Genomic DNA, 14,651 nt, shown 5'->3' on the forward strand with positions numbered 1-14,651 from the left:
TGAGCATAGTAGAAGATAGGAAGCATCGATCAGAAACAGAGCAGGCACAAAGACATACTGTATTTCTACGGCTAGGAGGAGAGATGGGGCGAACAGAGGGGAGGGGAAGATAGCCTGAATGAGTCCTGTGACCGCCCTTGACAGAAAGGAAAACTCAAACAAAATAAATGAGAGAAACACCGTGAGACATCGGAAGCCGGAGAATTCACTTGATCCCCGCTGGTTAACTGATGATGACGTTAGCTTCGCCGCCTTGGCGCGTCGGGTAATTCCCGAGACCAACTACGCGAAATTCCCGAAGTCGCGATCAGGTCCCCTTGCTATCATTTCTACAAGTAGGTAGCTCAATTTGCTTATTTTGAGTAAATATGTCAGAACCACTCCAGAGTAGTGTACGTGGCATCCCCGAGCCTGATCCAGTGTTCTCTGGTCCTTGGAGACGACCTGCTTACTCTCGTCACGGCTATGTAGGCGCACGCACGATCTGGTTCTGCTCAAAGTTCATCCCCGAAGCGCAGGCGCGTCGCGCTAGCATGTCAACACTGCCGAGAGCGCAAGGTGCGTTGCGATGGAGACAGGCCAAAATGCGGTGCCTGTCAGAGGCGGGGAAACACGGATCACCCATGCGAGTATCTAGTGATTGCGGAAACGGCCAAATACCAGACTGAAAAAGCGTGGGTATTCATTGTGTCTTCTTCACAGGCTCAAAATTGACATGGAATTATACTTTAGGTATTTCCATTCACTTCGTGCCCACCTTGCAGATCTAGAAACCGGTCAACCTCCCGGGTCCCCTCGTCCAGCTGGAACTGCGCTTTCAGATCGGGAACCTCGAAAGGAACATACTACCTCTCCCACTGGTAGCACACTGCCCATATCTCTCGCCGCCATGGGAACGGCGGTGCCAGGTACACCCGACGCGGCCTGTCATGATCAGTACTATGGACAAAGTTCTCTGGTATCCCTAGTGCATCAATATACCCAAGGCTCACGTAGAACCAGAGACACTCAGTTGCAAAGGAAGAATGCTGTGATGAGCAGCATGTCCCCGTCATCCTTTGCATCTAGTCCCAATGTGTCTTCGTCAACAAATATGGCCGCGATGCTCTCGGACGACTTTTCGCTTCCGCCTCGACGTCTTGCAGACTGGCTGCTCGATGTCTATTTCAACAGCAACCATACATTCTACCCCTGGTTTCATAAAGAAAGCTTTTTAGCCACATATGAAGGTTTATGGACTAACCAAGAGAACAACACGAGCAAGAACCTTCCAGACGTGGGCCTCGGTGGTTTGGATTGCCCACCCACTGTATTCAATTGTGCTTTGAATGCAGTTTTTGCCATAGCGTGTGAATTTTCCAATATGGACCCTTGTGACAAGCGAACCTCTTCTATGATGTTTTATGAACGGATGAAGAGCTTAATGAACATTGATATCCTCGACAGCGGAAGTCTAGCCCATGTCCAAGCGCTATTGATAGTCGCGATATATCTGCAGTGCACACCATACCCCAAAAGATGCTGGAATGTGATCGGGATGGCACATCGGATGGCAGTCGGCCTCGGTCTGCGAAATCGCCGACAGTTCAGCCACATGACTGCTCTGGAACAGGAGATACGCTGGCGAGCCTGGTGCGCTTGTGTACAAATGGATGTGTATGTTCATTCTATCTACTCCTCGTAACTCCCAGGGCTAACTCCTTCACAGAATAATTAGTATGACGATGGGACGTCCACCCATGACCCCAGATCACTCAAGAGTTCCGTTGCCCTCACCGATTGATGACAAATACCTTTCTCTCGACAAACAAGGAAGTCAACAGCCCGAAGGAACAATATCTACGAACCAATTCTGGCACGAAAATATGAAGCTCATTGGAATCCTTTGGAAGGTCCTCTTAAAAATCTATCACAGTGAAGACGATTCCTCAGACGAGGAACACTCACCCTCGCGTGGAAAGAATTCCAAGGATGTTATGGAGATAGATAAAGCGCTGGAAGAATTCGAAGCCTCACTCCCCGCCGTCTTTGCATGGAAGCTACCCAATATTACAATTTCAAATCGCACTTTCCGCCGACAATCCAACGTTCTCCATGCTAGGTAAGAGTCATGGGTGAAGAATCGTATCCAAATATTGACTTTATCTTCAGGTATCTACACTTGAAGCTGTTGTTATACCGGCCTACCTTCAGCGTTTACTGTTCCGCCACTATGTCTCCTTCCGACCAGGCGCAGCCTGGCTTCTGGTCAATTCTTTACCGCCAGAATGCTGCCCTGAGATGTGTACAAGCTGCGTGTGATCTCATTCATTCGCTGTCAAAAGCCACAACAGAGGATGCAACAGGTGCATGGTGGTACGGAGTATTTTGTTCGTATCATTCAAGTCTGCACCGGTACCATATTGCAACTGCTAACATTACATTAAGATTTAATCAGTGCTGGCATCATTCTTGTTCTTACCGAATCAAGTGGCGCGGACTTCAGCGGTATAACTCCAATGCAACTGGAAGATTCGTGGAATGAATGTATTGAAACACTGAACCGAATGATCGGGGTACACCCATCCGCCCGAGATTATTGCATTGCATTAGACGAGCTTCGACATAGCGCAAAATTATCTCGAAGTGAGACTCATCCGCTCTACGTCCTCCTCGAGTCCAGCTAATTGAAAATAGGGCCTGATCAATATCGAGTGAGCCAAGCGCCCTCAGACGCTGCGGGGCAAGATGAAATAAACCAAGGCCCTGGCAGCCTGATGCAGCCTGATCACACAGATTTTGGGGTCCCAGATCCATTCTTCCAGAACTGGGACACGGACATCGGCGACATTATGCTTCCTGCTCAATTTTTACAAAGCCTAGACGAAGATATCTTGTTACCACACCTCTTTTGAGAGCGTGAGCCCTTCGGGACTTTGGTGCTTGCGGTAGATAGCAAGGAAATTTTGGTCCTCACCCTTCCATGACTACCTTGAATTATCAACCTTAACAGTTTATAAGACAGAAAAACTCGAAGCCTCAAACGAAAGAAATCTAGAGTGAAAGGATTCACAGAAGCGGCGTAAACCGATGCAACGAATAATCTTTATTCTCGGTATGGTTTCTGGGAAATGTGGTTATCAGTAAGTGGCGAGCCTTCATATCAAGATAATGGGGACATGTCAATTTATAGAATCCGATGAATTATATGATCCACTTTGCAGAAGAAAATCTCTTAGCTTTACAGAATACCGAGTCGAAGCCAGTTCTCGACACTAGGTGGCAGGCATTTCTTCCCCCGGGGTCTGGGTCGTGCACGTCTCGGGCACGGGTAGTTCCCGAGTGGATTAGATGCTCCGGCATGTCTCATCCTAATACGCGATTGGATTATTCCCATTCTCCCCGCACTCCCAGAGTTGCCCAGGAAACTCTGTACATGTACGAATTGCGGGGTGCGTGCAGATCTGGGGTATCAATCGTGGATACCGATGAGTGGTGATCAATCAGGAGCAGCTGATGACAATCGGACATCTGACGGCAGTGAGAAGCGGGAATTCAAATTTTTGCCTCCCATTTACTATTAGAATAAGAATAGAACGCATCGTCATAGCTTTAGCTGGTCAGAATATACCTTACGAGGTCAATTGAGAACATAAATACGACATACCCCGTCTGAGATTTAGTCAACTGTGGGCTAGAATATCTTCTTTCTATATCATTTAACCGATATATTTCTCCCTGCGCTCGTTCATATTTATTCCTTTTGATTTGGTCTGTATTGGGCTAAACGAAATGGAACTGAACGTTGAAAAGGACTTGGAACCCATCCACATCGACTGGATTGAGGGAGGGGAACATCATGTCGAGTATGACGCACTTGAAGAGCAGAAAGTAATCAGGAAATGTGACATACATGTCGTGCCAATTCTCATGCTTCTGTATCTTCTTGCGTTCCTAGATCGCATCAACATCGGTAACGCACGTTTGCAGGGGCTCGAAGATGACCTGAACATGGAAGGGCCGCAGTACAACTATGCCCTAGTAATTTTCTTCGTGCCCTACATTATTTGTGAAGTGCCGTGCAATTTGATCATGAAGAAAATGGCCCCGTCTACTTGGATCTGCGGAATCATGGCGGCATGGGGTAGGCCACCTCCCACCACCCCCGTTAACATTGCTCTTCATATTAATTGCGCTGAATATAAGGATGTGTCACTATTGGCCAGGGCTTTGTGAAAAGTTGGGGTGCATTGATGGCGTGCCGATTCCTGATTGGGTTGTTTGAAGCCGGCTTTCTGCCTGGTGGGTGGCCCAACGCAAAGCCAAGTTACACTCTGACAGAAAGACAGGCTGCGTCTACTTGATCTCAATGTACTACAAGCGCTTTGAGCTCCAGTGGCGGTTGACGTTATTCTTCAGTGCTAGTATTGTATCGGGGGCTATAAGTGGGGTAAGAGTTTTCTTACATATAGTTGACAAGTCTTTGACTCACATGTGGTTTTAGCTACTGGCCTATGGACTATCTTATATGGAGGGCATCCGTGGATATTCCTCCTGGCGATGGATATTCATTCTCGAAGGGCTCGCGACTGTGGTAATTGCGCTGCTGGCGAAATTACTCGTTGTGGATTGGCCGGAATCTGCACGCTTTTTGAATGAGCGAGAGCGCACAATTCTTCTTACGCGCCTGAAGTCCGAAAATCACTTGTTTCCCATGGATCGTCTGAACCGGACCACCATCCTCCGGATTTTGACCGATACGAAAATCTACCTAGGGTATGCGATCTGATGAATGACATGAAATTAACCAAATTGGATCTGACAAATTCCATGCAGAATCGCCATGTATCTCGGAGCGTTGAACACAGGATACGCAGCTTCTTTCTTTATTCCGTCCATCCTCCGAGATATGGGCTGGACTTCCTTGATGGCACAGGTCATGAGCGTTCCGATCTATATCGTGGCAGCCATCATAACCTTGTGTACTGCAATTCTCAGTGATAAAACGAAGCACCGGTTTGGCTTTGTGCTGTTAGGATGCAGTTGTGCCACGATAGGTTATAGTATCTTACTTGCACAGCAAACAGTCCCTGTCGGCGTGCAGTACTTTGCACTATTTGCTGTCACCGGAGGTGGCTTCATTGCCCAACCTATCCTCATAGGATGGCTGAGTAACAACATGAGTGGTCACTACAAGCAAGCCATTGCATCTGCGATGCAAATCGGATTCGGAAATTGTGGTGGGTTGTTCGCGAGCAACATATTTTTGTCGTCGGAGGCACCATTCTATCCAACAGGCTATGGCACGAGTCTAGCTTTGATCTGGGTATGTGGGCTATCCGCTTTTATCTTTGTTTCTCTTCTGTGGTGGGAAAACAAGCAAAGAGACCAGGGGGCGCGGGATGGTAGATTGGCGCTCGATCCTGAGGAGGTACAAAACTTAGGAGATGATCATCCTGGGTTCCGTTTTACATACTAGTCAGCTATTTCCAATTGACTGGCTGGTGTGGGATTGTTGCGAACTGGTATTTCAATGATGTCATTTGGGAAAGAAAATAACTCGGGATTTTCCAACCTTGCGATGGCTCTACGCATGCGCTTCCATCTCATACATTGGAGCGATCCAGGTTCACGAGTTGACGTGCTGTTTAACTTCTCATTTTCTAATTTGTCCAGACAAACTCGATTTTAAATTCATTTCCAAGGTTGCAGAATAGTGAATCAGGTGGTTAATGTTGAATGTTATATCCACAGCGTGAAAAGTTCTTACTTCCCAAGGTTTCTTAATACTACCCAGGTATCTTCCCAAAGAAGCCCAGTGTAAGAATCGTGACTGCTACTTTTGCAAACCAATTTTTGAATTTTGCAAACGATTATACTGAGCTAGTATAGCCTGACTATGATGTGTTGGGAGCTGAGGATGATAGCTCGACCCAGGAGTCGTGGACATACTCTGCAAGAGTAAGAATCTTCTCTTCCTCTAAACGTCGGCCAATAAGTTGGATCCCCACCGGTGCACCATCATAAAGCGATGCGTCGTCTAAAACAGTTTTAGATGAAATCAAGTAGTCGACAGGACTTTACACTCACATTCAGCATGTTGACCCAAGTCAGCATGCTCAAGCTGGTCGAGATCCTTGCTCGCGTGTATTATAGGGATAACCGCACTCGTGAGATCCAAAACATTCACGAAACTCGTATATCCCACGTGGCGGTATCGGCCTGGAATGACAGCTGCGTGAGGTGCGGTGGGACAGACGACAGCATCCACGGGGCGTCCGCTTCTCGTCAAGCTGGAGGTTGAATGCCAATAATCTAGATATGACTTTTGATACTGACGCTTCCTAATATTGAGATTTGCTATTTCTACCGCTTTCAGGTATGTTGTTTCGGCCACAAAGCACTGTGGAGGTTGTGGCTCGCCTGATAAAGCGAGATGGGCATGCACATCTGCTCCGCCATCCATCTGGAACGTCTCTTCCTGGGAAAAGTTATATCTCTAACCATATTCTAGTGCATTATAAGGGGACTTACTGCGATCACGTGGGCAATTTTGTGAGGAGGTGGACGCCAATCGATGATCTATTCCAAGTCAGTCTTCGTAGTTAACCTTGAGAGACACAATGTAGGAAGTGTTTTCTCACTTGATGGCCCTGGCTCCTCAACATCTCTTCCATTAACCTTATAGCCCTTTGAACCGGAGGCTGGGGTTGCACCACACCATCATGGTGCATGATACCAAAAGAGAGTGCAGAAGGGTCTCCACCAATGCGTTCTTGGATTTGTCTCTCGACCGAGTTCCGCCATGGTAGCTCATGAACAAGCGGGTCATGATTCCAAGGACTTTGCTCCAGAATGGCTTTGACAAGTAACTTCAGTGAGCGAGCGGTTGTGGCCATTGGGCCGACCACAGACAGGATGGTGCTCTGGCCATCCATGGAGTTTGCCGTGCCTTCATAGGGCAGTCTCCCAGTGGAAGGACGCAGGCCAAATATTCCGTTGAAGGCGGCAGGTACTCGGATACTGCCTCCAATGTCTGTACCGAAGCCAGCAGGCGATCCTCGAAGCGCAAGTAGCGCAGCCTCGCCCCCGGAGCTTCCTCCGCAGGAAAGATGGCGATTCTTGGGATTCCAGGTGTATCCGATAATATTGTTTGCAGTCTCGCCTGACATCAATGTTGTTGGTACGCTGGTTTTGCAAAACAGTACTGCTCCAAGATTCCGGAGTTCTCTGACCAGTTCACTCTCGAAGGTGCGTGCACGCGTGTCACCTTTATTGCCTTCAAAGGTGCCAATCCATCCAACATAACCCATGGTTGTTTCAACTCCCTTGATATGAAACTGATCCTTGAGACTGACTGGAAGCCCATGCAAGGGACCAACAGGCTTTTGGTGCTCCGCGAAATATGCGTCAAGTGCGGTGGCTGCGGCAACTGCTATGTCGAAGAATATCTCATGGAGACAGTTCACCTGCAGATATTTTAGCATTGTTATATTGTGATCAGCGCAGTGAAAGACAGGTATGTACAAGTTGGTGCGCAATAGCTGCTCTGTGACAAAATGCCTCGGTCACCTCCACTGCACTCCATGAGCCCACGGTGGTATATTGGGTGATAAGCACAGCGTCAGCCTCTGTGATTTCGATCTCCCGTGGAGACAGATATTGTTGGATGTATGACTCTGTACAATCTCGCAGGTCGACCGCAGAGGGTATGGGACCTGTAATTCTCCACTTCTTGGGAATAGCGCTCAGAATAGCATGCCGTTTAGCGTGGGAACGTTCCTGCCAAGTGATTTCTTTCTCTGTCGTCATTTTGTGTTGTCCGCCTCTTCGATCTTTTTTCCTTTTTGTGCATGCCGGGATACGTTGATAAAGGTTATTTTCCCCATGACGAGTAGGCGTGGGTCCGGGAAATTGCCGAACTTCGATCACCAATCGGATAGTACCTGAGCCTCGTAACGCTGAGTGTCTGGAGTTTGGGAATGCATAAAGTGGTGAAGAAATTTGTGTGGCGAAGAGAGGCGTGAAGGACTTGGCACCTAGGCAGCTGGGCTGCCGGAGTCCTAAAATATCCAAATGGGATCAAACTTGATATACTTGATACCCAGATCGGTCGTGGCATTGGCATCAACTCCATTGTACACTCTGCTAAGAATAGCCAGAGACAACAATGCGAGAGGTGCCCGGATGAGCGCTGCCGTCAGCAACGAGCCGGGACAGCCCAAGGCCGGAAGCCAGAACCATCAGTATGGAAGATTGAAATATCTTGGCAAATGCGCGTAAAGACCACGGTAACTTGGGAAAACTACAACAGAAAGATGCCCGTCATCGCATTGCTGGTCCGTATTTACGAGATAAGATGACCCCTTATCTACGATCTGTGATCAGGGATCACTGCCCAGGTTCACCAAATAATTTGCCGATAAAGTATACTATTTCGTGTACAACCAACACCGAAGCGCCCTCCCACACAGGCACGCCACCGCAGTATCGGGCCGGAATTGGTATCCACTTCCAAATCCCGGAGGCAGCAGACGCCGAATGTTCACCAGCTCACTTTAGATGAGAGATAAGAGAGGAAGAAACGTACTTTATAGATGCAATCAACAGAAGGAATTAGATACATACTTTGAGATAGCGGCTAGCATTCCCTTCTTCCAAGGCATGTTTAATCGAAGGTTGTTTGTCGGTGACGCGGAACCGTATGACTCCCGCAGTAGGGTTTGGGGGGTCACTACTCCGGGCTGACTCGGGCAGAATTGCAGCCTCTGAACGCCCTTTCGCAGTGATTTAGACCAAATGGTCCACCAAATAGAAAGACCCTGGGGGCCCAAGGCCCTTGGACGAGATTCCGAACTCGGCAAGTAGACTCCAGAAAGAGGATTGACTGCTGCCAAGGCACACCGAAGGAATTTCTCATGGCAATTGTATTCACCCGATAACTCATGCGCTAAAATAAATTCACAATCGTTTATGCTCAAAGATCACTCAACAGATCTCATCAATCTCATCAATCTCATCGCCAACAAGTACTTTCACTCGCCTCAGTCTGATGAATACTAGATCAGACCGTTTGTTACCCCCCCTCCCCCAGTCCCATACTAAACCTGATCTCCTACTGGGAAATTGGCATTCTATGCCTCCTTCTCCTCCTTCTCTGTAGGCTCTTTCGTCTTATTTTTAGACTTTTCATGCTCGCCGTCAAAGAGAACAGCGATTGCTTCAAGCGAGGGACCCTTCGTCTCAACAAAGAACCCCCAAATAACGGCAACCTCGACGCAGAGCCAGGCCACGTAAACCAAGTACAACTTCCAACCAATTGCCTGTAATCCAATTGGGTTGACCAGGATGTTGATGAAATTGCTTGCCTTGCCAAAAAACATGAGAAGAGAAAATCCCTTAGCACGGATGGGGTACGGAAGGACTTCGACGGGATACGAGTAAAGAAGCGCGTTGAAGGCCAAATTGAAGAAGAAGTAGAATAGGAAGAGCATGGCTATGACGACGTGTCCAGCGGCCACGTTACCATAGTCGTTGAACAAAGCGGCACAGAGAGTCTGGACAGCGAAGACGGCCAGCATGCCAAAGCCAGAGATGAGGAATTGCGTGCGGCGGTTGATTCGGGCAGTGAGGAAGGCAGAAACCACCGACGTGACCCAGTTGAAGATCATCAGTGAACCATTGAGGATGTTCTTTTGTCGGGTCTCAGTAACACCCACAGTCTCTAGGACTCGAACAAGGTAGTATCTAAACTTAGTTAGCAGAGCAATCCTATAATGGGGGATGTGTAGGGGTATTCACGAAACCAGTCCATTGCCTGACCACTGCGAAAACACGCCGAGACAGATGATAATGAGCAGCCTCTTACGGTTGCCAGGGGTGGTGAAGAAAGCCGACCAGCCGGTTTCATTGTTGATCTCTGCTTCGATGATATCGCGCATCTGGTCAAACTCGAGACTGACAAACTCACTGTTGACATCATCGTTGGCATGATACTTGACCAGCACAGCCTTGGCTTCCTCAGCGCGACCTTTGGCAATCAACCAGCGGGGGGACTCAGGCAGGCAGTAAACCCCTACCATCTGACAGAAAGCAGGAGCGGCTTGCAAGAGAGAGGGGATTCTCCAGGACCAATTGTTGGGTATGCTGAAGGTGCCAAAAGTGGTCCAGGCAGCAATAATGGCACCGATGTACCAAGAGGTCTGGTATAGCGAGGTGACGACCTGCCGCTCTTTGGGGTGGGCTAATTCACCGATAAGCATAGGGGCGAATGAGTTGGCAAACACGATTCCGATTCCAATGATGAAGCGAGATATCATAAACATGGCGACTGCAAGCAACGGGTGTCAGTAAAGCGGGGTTGGGAAAGTGCTTCAAAGTTTTTGTGGCTAGGTCGGTAACAACATACTGTGAACAGAGGTCCCCTGTATAATTCCACCAGCCGCCATGATGATAGAGCCAACGAAAATACCGGTCCGTCGGCCCCAGCGATCGCCGACGATGGAGATGAAAGGTGTGGTAAGAACACAGCCAAGGGGCAGAATGGCAGACATGATACCAAGGAGACTCCCTCGAGGTTTGTTGAAATCTGGAGCGGAATGAGTATCAGCCTCGGCCACCACTTCAACAGGAACAAGATAAATGAAAAGAGAAAGCTAACAAACGTCCCAACTGGGCACCGCCTGCAGACCATTCATCATGGCACCATCAAAGCCAAGGGTTATTGCAGGAACTAAGCATCCTGGAATCATGAGAAGGTATAGGATGAGCAAATTCCGGTTGCGATAAAAGGGCGGACACTCGTCGGCAAGCTTTTGGATGTGCTGGCCGACGTCCAAGGTATCTGCGTCCAAGCCTGAGGTGGCTTTCTCCACAAAGGAGCTGCTGGGCAGCTCTTTGTCAGTACTCTGCCTGGACATTGGAAAATGTTGTCTGCTTGGGTCAGGATTCAATGCTCAGAAGAAATGATCAGAATAACAGCGAGTAAGTCCAAGAACAGGGACGGGGCGTAGAAGATTGCTCGTTTCGTCCTCAATTAGCCGGGCATCTACCACCTTTTTGATACCTGGAACCCGAGAATAGGAAATCGCTAACCGAAGCCTAATTTTTGTATTTACCCCGCCCTTATTTCCCCATGGAGAAGAATCTAATACCCCGATATTATGTGGGGGATGGATCTAGATACCGGCGCCCCAGCCCCGGACACCGTTCCTTGCACTACTGTTCGGCCAGGGGTGATTGATCACCCCGAAAGAAGCCCGCACTGAAGTTATTGTTATTCATGGTGCTATATAATGATCTGTGAAGCATATCAGGGATGATTGAAATGCCCCAGATCAGTGCCCCTCGCTGCCCAGCACTTGCAACATTGTCTCGCCAAGAACTGCGATTTCGTCCACTTAAGCCAGTTCCCGGACATGCGACAAGTTCCCGAACCGAATTAAGCTTAGCGTCCGGGAATCGGGTATTTCCCGAAGGTCTGAGCCGAGAGCATACTTTGATGAGCTGCGCGGGGTTCCTTTCTCCAGCCTACAAGCCTCCTATGTCTGGATAACTTCCGAGGTCTGAACAGGAAGAAAAGAAGCCATGTTTATCTTTTGAACACCGCCCCTCATCCGTTGCCAGAAAGTGTATGTGTCTACTCTATTACCTCCCTGTTCGTATCTAGCCTAGTTATTCTCCCAGCCATGGCCAACGAGACTCAGCTCCTGGACCGTCTATCAGTGGAGGAGAAGGTGCAGCTTCTGTCGGCGGTTGATTGGTGGCGTACTCCGGTTATAAAGAAGGACGATGTATTCATTCCTCACATCAAGGTACCTTGTCTCGAACAAGCCTCTTCGTCTCGTCTTGTCCCGCCATTAACTTATGACAGATGTCCGATGGGCCGAATGGGGCTCGAGGCGAAAGCTACGTTAGTGGCATCACTGCGGCCTGCTTCCCATGCTCAACCTGCATTGGGGCCACATTTGATGTCGTCAGAGTCCATCAGCTCGGCGAGGAAATCGCGAAGGAGACAATCACCAAATCAGCAAACGTGCTTTTGGCTCCAACCATGAATATCATCCGGTCCCCTTTAGGTGAGCCTTTCCCATTGCCAGTCATGTCCACGTTATGGTATTGCTTACCAGAGCGTGCATAGGGGGACGGAACTATGAGACATATTCCGAAGACCCGTATGTCGTAGGAACTTTAGCCGCTGCTTTTGTCAATGGTAGGGCTCCAGTGTTGAATCTTATGTTTGGATGCGGCTCTCACATTTGTTCAAGGTTGCCAATCGCAGGGAATTGCGGCGACCCCCAAGCACTTTGTTGCGAATGACTCGGAGAAGCGCCGCACAAAGATGACGTCAGAGGTTGACGAGCAAACCCTGCGGGAGATATACATGCTTCCGTTCCAGCTCGTGCTCCGCGATTCAGATCCATGGTGTTTGATGACATCGTAAGTCTCTTCTTTACTTCTGAGCAGACATAAGAGAGTGCCTAAATCGGAGATTCGGTGTAGGTACAACAAAGTCAACGGAGAATACTGCGCCGATAGCAATCGACTGATTGAAGACATTCTCCGAAAGGAATGGAGCTTTTCTGGCGTTGTCGTCTCGGACTGGCTTGGCGTATACTCAACCGCCAAGGCTGTCAATGCCGGTCTCGACCTGGAGATGCCGGGCCCAACAAGATGGCGAGGCTTAAAGCTTGTCAAGGAGATCGAGAGTTCTGCCGTGCCTATTGAAGCAGTCGACCGGAGTGTGGAGAGAATCTTGGCACTGGCTAGGAAGACAGGCCGCTTTGAAAACCCGGAAGAGTTGCCAGAAAAGTCGATTCCTGACGACGACCGCATGGAGTTTATCGCGAACCTCGCCGCTGAAGGAGCTGTCCTTCTCAAGAATGAGAATGGGCTACTGCCACTTAAGCCCGGTACACGCGTGGCCGTGATAGGTCATCATGCAATGAATCCCAGCATTGGTGGCGGTGGAAGTGCCAAAGTTCTTGCTCAGCATACCGTCTCTCCCCTGGAAGCTCTCGAGAAATCGGGGCTCCAATGCCGGCATAGCCCGGGCGTTCCGGTACATGCGACAGTTCCCCATTTTAAGCCCGATGTAATTTCCGTAATTGACGACACTGCCCCAGACCAGAGAGATCTGAAGGATCTTCCAATTTTGCTGGAGTGGTTTAATGGTTCTGCCGTGGGCCGCAACAAGGTCCATGAGCAGAGGATTGCCGTTGCTGAGTACATGATCAAGGAAGCATGGCCGGAGTTCCTTGACCGCGAATACTGCACTCGCATGTCGTTTGCCCTTAGCCCGCACAGCGACGGACTTCACACTTTCTCGGTTATTACCACCGGGGTAGCGAAAGTCTTTGTCAACGGCAAAGAGGTTTTCCACCGGGCACAAGAGCCTATTCTCCAGCCTGAGTCATTTTACTTCTACAAAGCTAAGATCGAGCGAAAGTTTTCTCTTAGCCTGGCCAAGTATCAACGCGTCAAGATTGATGTTCATTCGTGGGCAGCTGACGCAGATGTGCTGGGTTGTGTTGAGGGGACAGTTTTCCAAGGCTCGTCACTTCGCTTCATGGAATATTTCGACATTCCAAAGGCTATCCATGACGCTTCCATCGTTGCCTCTGAAGCTGATGTAGCCATTGTCTTTGTGGGAAACACGAACGAGATCGAGTCGGAAGGTTACGATCGTGAGACCATGGACTTGACAAAAGACCAATACTTGCTGATTTCCGCGGTGGCAGCTCAAAATCCCAAGTCTATTGTGGTAAACTTCTCCGGTTCTCCCGTAACGGTCAATCCTTTCATCGACCACGTTCCCGTGTTCCTGCAGTCCTGGTTTGCTGGCCAAGAATGCGGCAGCTCCGTAGCCAAGGTCCTGACTGGTGTCGTCAATCCTTGTGGGAAACTCCCCATGTCATGGCCCCGGAAGAATGAAGATAACCCGGCTTTCAACAACTTCCCTTGCGATGATAACGATGTGCTTCGTTACGAAGAAAAGCTCAGGGTCGGCTATCGCTTCTATGATGCACAAGATACGCCCAGTCCCCAGTTTCCCTTTGGATACGGCCTTTCATATACTACTTTTGAACTCTTCAGTTTCAAAATTACTAGTACTGAATTTGGCGAGCCAAATCAGACCAAGGTCACACTTGCCTGCGAGGCGGGTAACACGGGCTCCAGGGCTGGGAAGACTGTTATTCAGATGTACGTCTCATACAATGGAATTTTGACTGGGGCACAGCACCCTCGCCCCCCGAAGGAGTTAAGATCGTTTAGAAAGATCCATTTGGAATCAGGAGAGCGACGAGGGACGGAGTTTGTTCTTGACAAGTATGCATTTAGCTTCTTTGACCCACGGGAGGGTCAATGGAAGCTCCAGGAAGGGCCATATACTGTCCATGCGAGTTTCTCGTCTGCGGAAACGCTGCTACACGTGGATCTCAATGTTCCGAAGTCACACTATTGGAAGGGTATTTAAGAATACTAAGTAACAAGCAATTCAAAGCAGATGATGGTGTTGAGAATTGTCCTTAATTCTATTCTCTTGGGAATCCAATCCCCGAAATGTATTGTAAAAATCCACAATTCTGACCTGGTTGTTGTCCCACGTGGATAGGCCAACAGGAATCGCCTCAGGTGTCGATTACTCCTGAAGGTTTACTATGCCTACAGCA

At 48.9% G+C, this 14,651-nt stretch overlaps 6 protein-coding genes across 6 annotated transcripts; 4 read left to right on the plus strand and 2 right to left on the minus strand.

Moving 5' to 3' along the window:
- Positions 1-118: 118 nt before the first annotated feature.
- N7487_007009 (uncharacterized protein) lies at positions 119-668 on the plus strand (the record flags this gene model as incomplete). The annotated part of the gene is made up of 2 exons (XM_056874756.1): positions 119-335; positions 376-668. 2 exons carry the CDS (start codon positions 119-121, stop codon positions 666-668), a joined length of 510 nt encoding a protein of 169 aa, XP_056732476.1.
- A 425-nt stretch (positions 669-1,093) lies between these two features.
- On the plus strand, positions 1,094-2,666 carry N7487_007010 (fungal specific transcription factor domain-containing protein; the record flags this gene model as incomplete). Its single annotated transcript, XM_056874757.1, has 4 exons — positions 1,094-1,656; positions 1,709-2,101; positions 2,152-2,369; positions 2,428-2,666. The coding sequence occupies 4 exons, from the start codon at positions 1,094-1,096 to the stop codon at positions 2,664-2,666; spliced, it is 1,413 nt and encodes a 470-aa protein (XP_056732477.1).
- A 1,105-nt stretch (positions 2,667-3,771) lies between these two features.
- Positions 3,772-5,458, plus strand: N7487_007011 (uncharacterized protein; the record flags this gene model as incomplete). The annotated part of the gene is made up of 5 exons (XM_056874758.1): positions 3,772-4,123; positions 4,186-4,281; positions 4,329-4,429; positions 4,484-4,755; positions 4,816-5,458. The coding sequence occupies 5 exons, from the start codon at positions 3,772-3,774 to the stop codon at positions 5,456-5,458; spliced, it is 1,464 nt and encodes a 487-aa protein (XP_056732478.1).
- Positions 5,459-5,876: 418 nt separating this feature from the next.
- N7487_007012 (uncharacterized protein) lies at positions 5,877-7,791 on the minus strand (the record flags this gene model as incomplete). The annotated part of the gene is made up of 5 exons (XM_056874759.1): positions 5,877-6,019; positions 6,070-6,460; positions 6,514-6,561; positions 6,624-7,448; positions 7,507-7,791. The coding sequence occupies 5 exons, from the start codon at positions 7,789-7,791 to the stop codon at positions 5,877-5,879; spliced, it is 1,692 nt and encodes a 563-aa protein (XP_056732479.1).
- A 1,322-nt stretch (positions 7,792-9,113) lies between these two features.
- N7487_007013 (Major facilitator superfamily domain general substrate transporter) lies at positions 9,114-10,898 on the minus strand (the record flags this gene model as incomplete). Its single annotated transcript, XM_056874760.1, has 4 exons — positions 9,114-9,726; positions 9,781-10,309; positions 10,388-10,567; positions 10,640-10,898. The coding sequence occupies 4 exons, from the start codon at positions 10,896-10,898 to the stop codon at positions 9,114-9,116; spliced, it is 1,581 nt and encodes a 526-aa protein (XP_056732480.1).
- Positions 10,899-11,666: 768 nt separating this feature from the next.
- Positions 11,667-14,455, plus strand: N7487_007014 (beta-glucosidase; the record flags this gene model as incomplete). The annotated part of the gene is made up of 5 exons (XM_056874761.1): positions 11,667-11,792; positions 11,852-12,056; positions 12,119-12,190; positions 12,246-12,417; positions 12,481-14,455. The coding sequence occupies 5 exons, from the start codon at positions 11,667-11,669 to the stop codon at positions 14,453-14,455; spliced, it is 2,550 nt and encodes an 849-aa protein (XP_056732481.1).
- Between the last annotated feature and the right edge of the window lie 196 nt (positions 14,456-14,651).

The sequence above is a fragment of the Penicillium crustosum genome, assembly GCF_028827405.1.
Source record: "Penicillium crustosum strain IBT 35664 chromosome Unknown utg000002l_segment0_segment0, whole genome shotgun sequence".
Lineage (NCBI taxonomy): Eukaryota > Fungi > Ascomycota > Eurotiomycetes > Eurotiales > Aspergillaceae > Penicillium > Penicillium crustosum.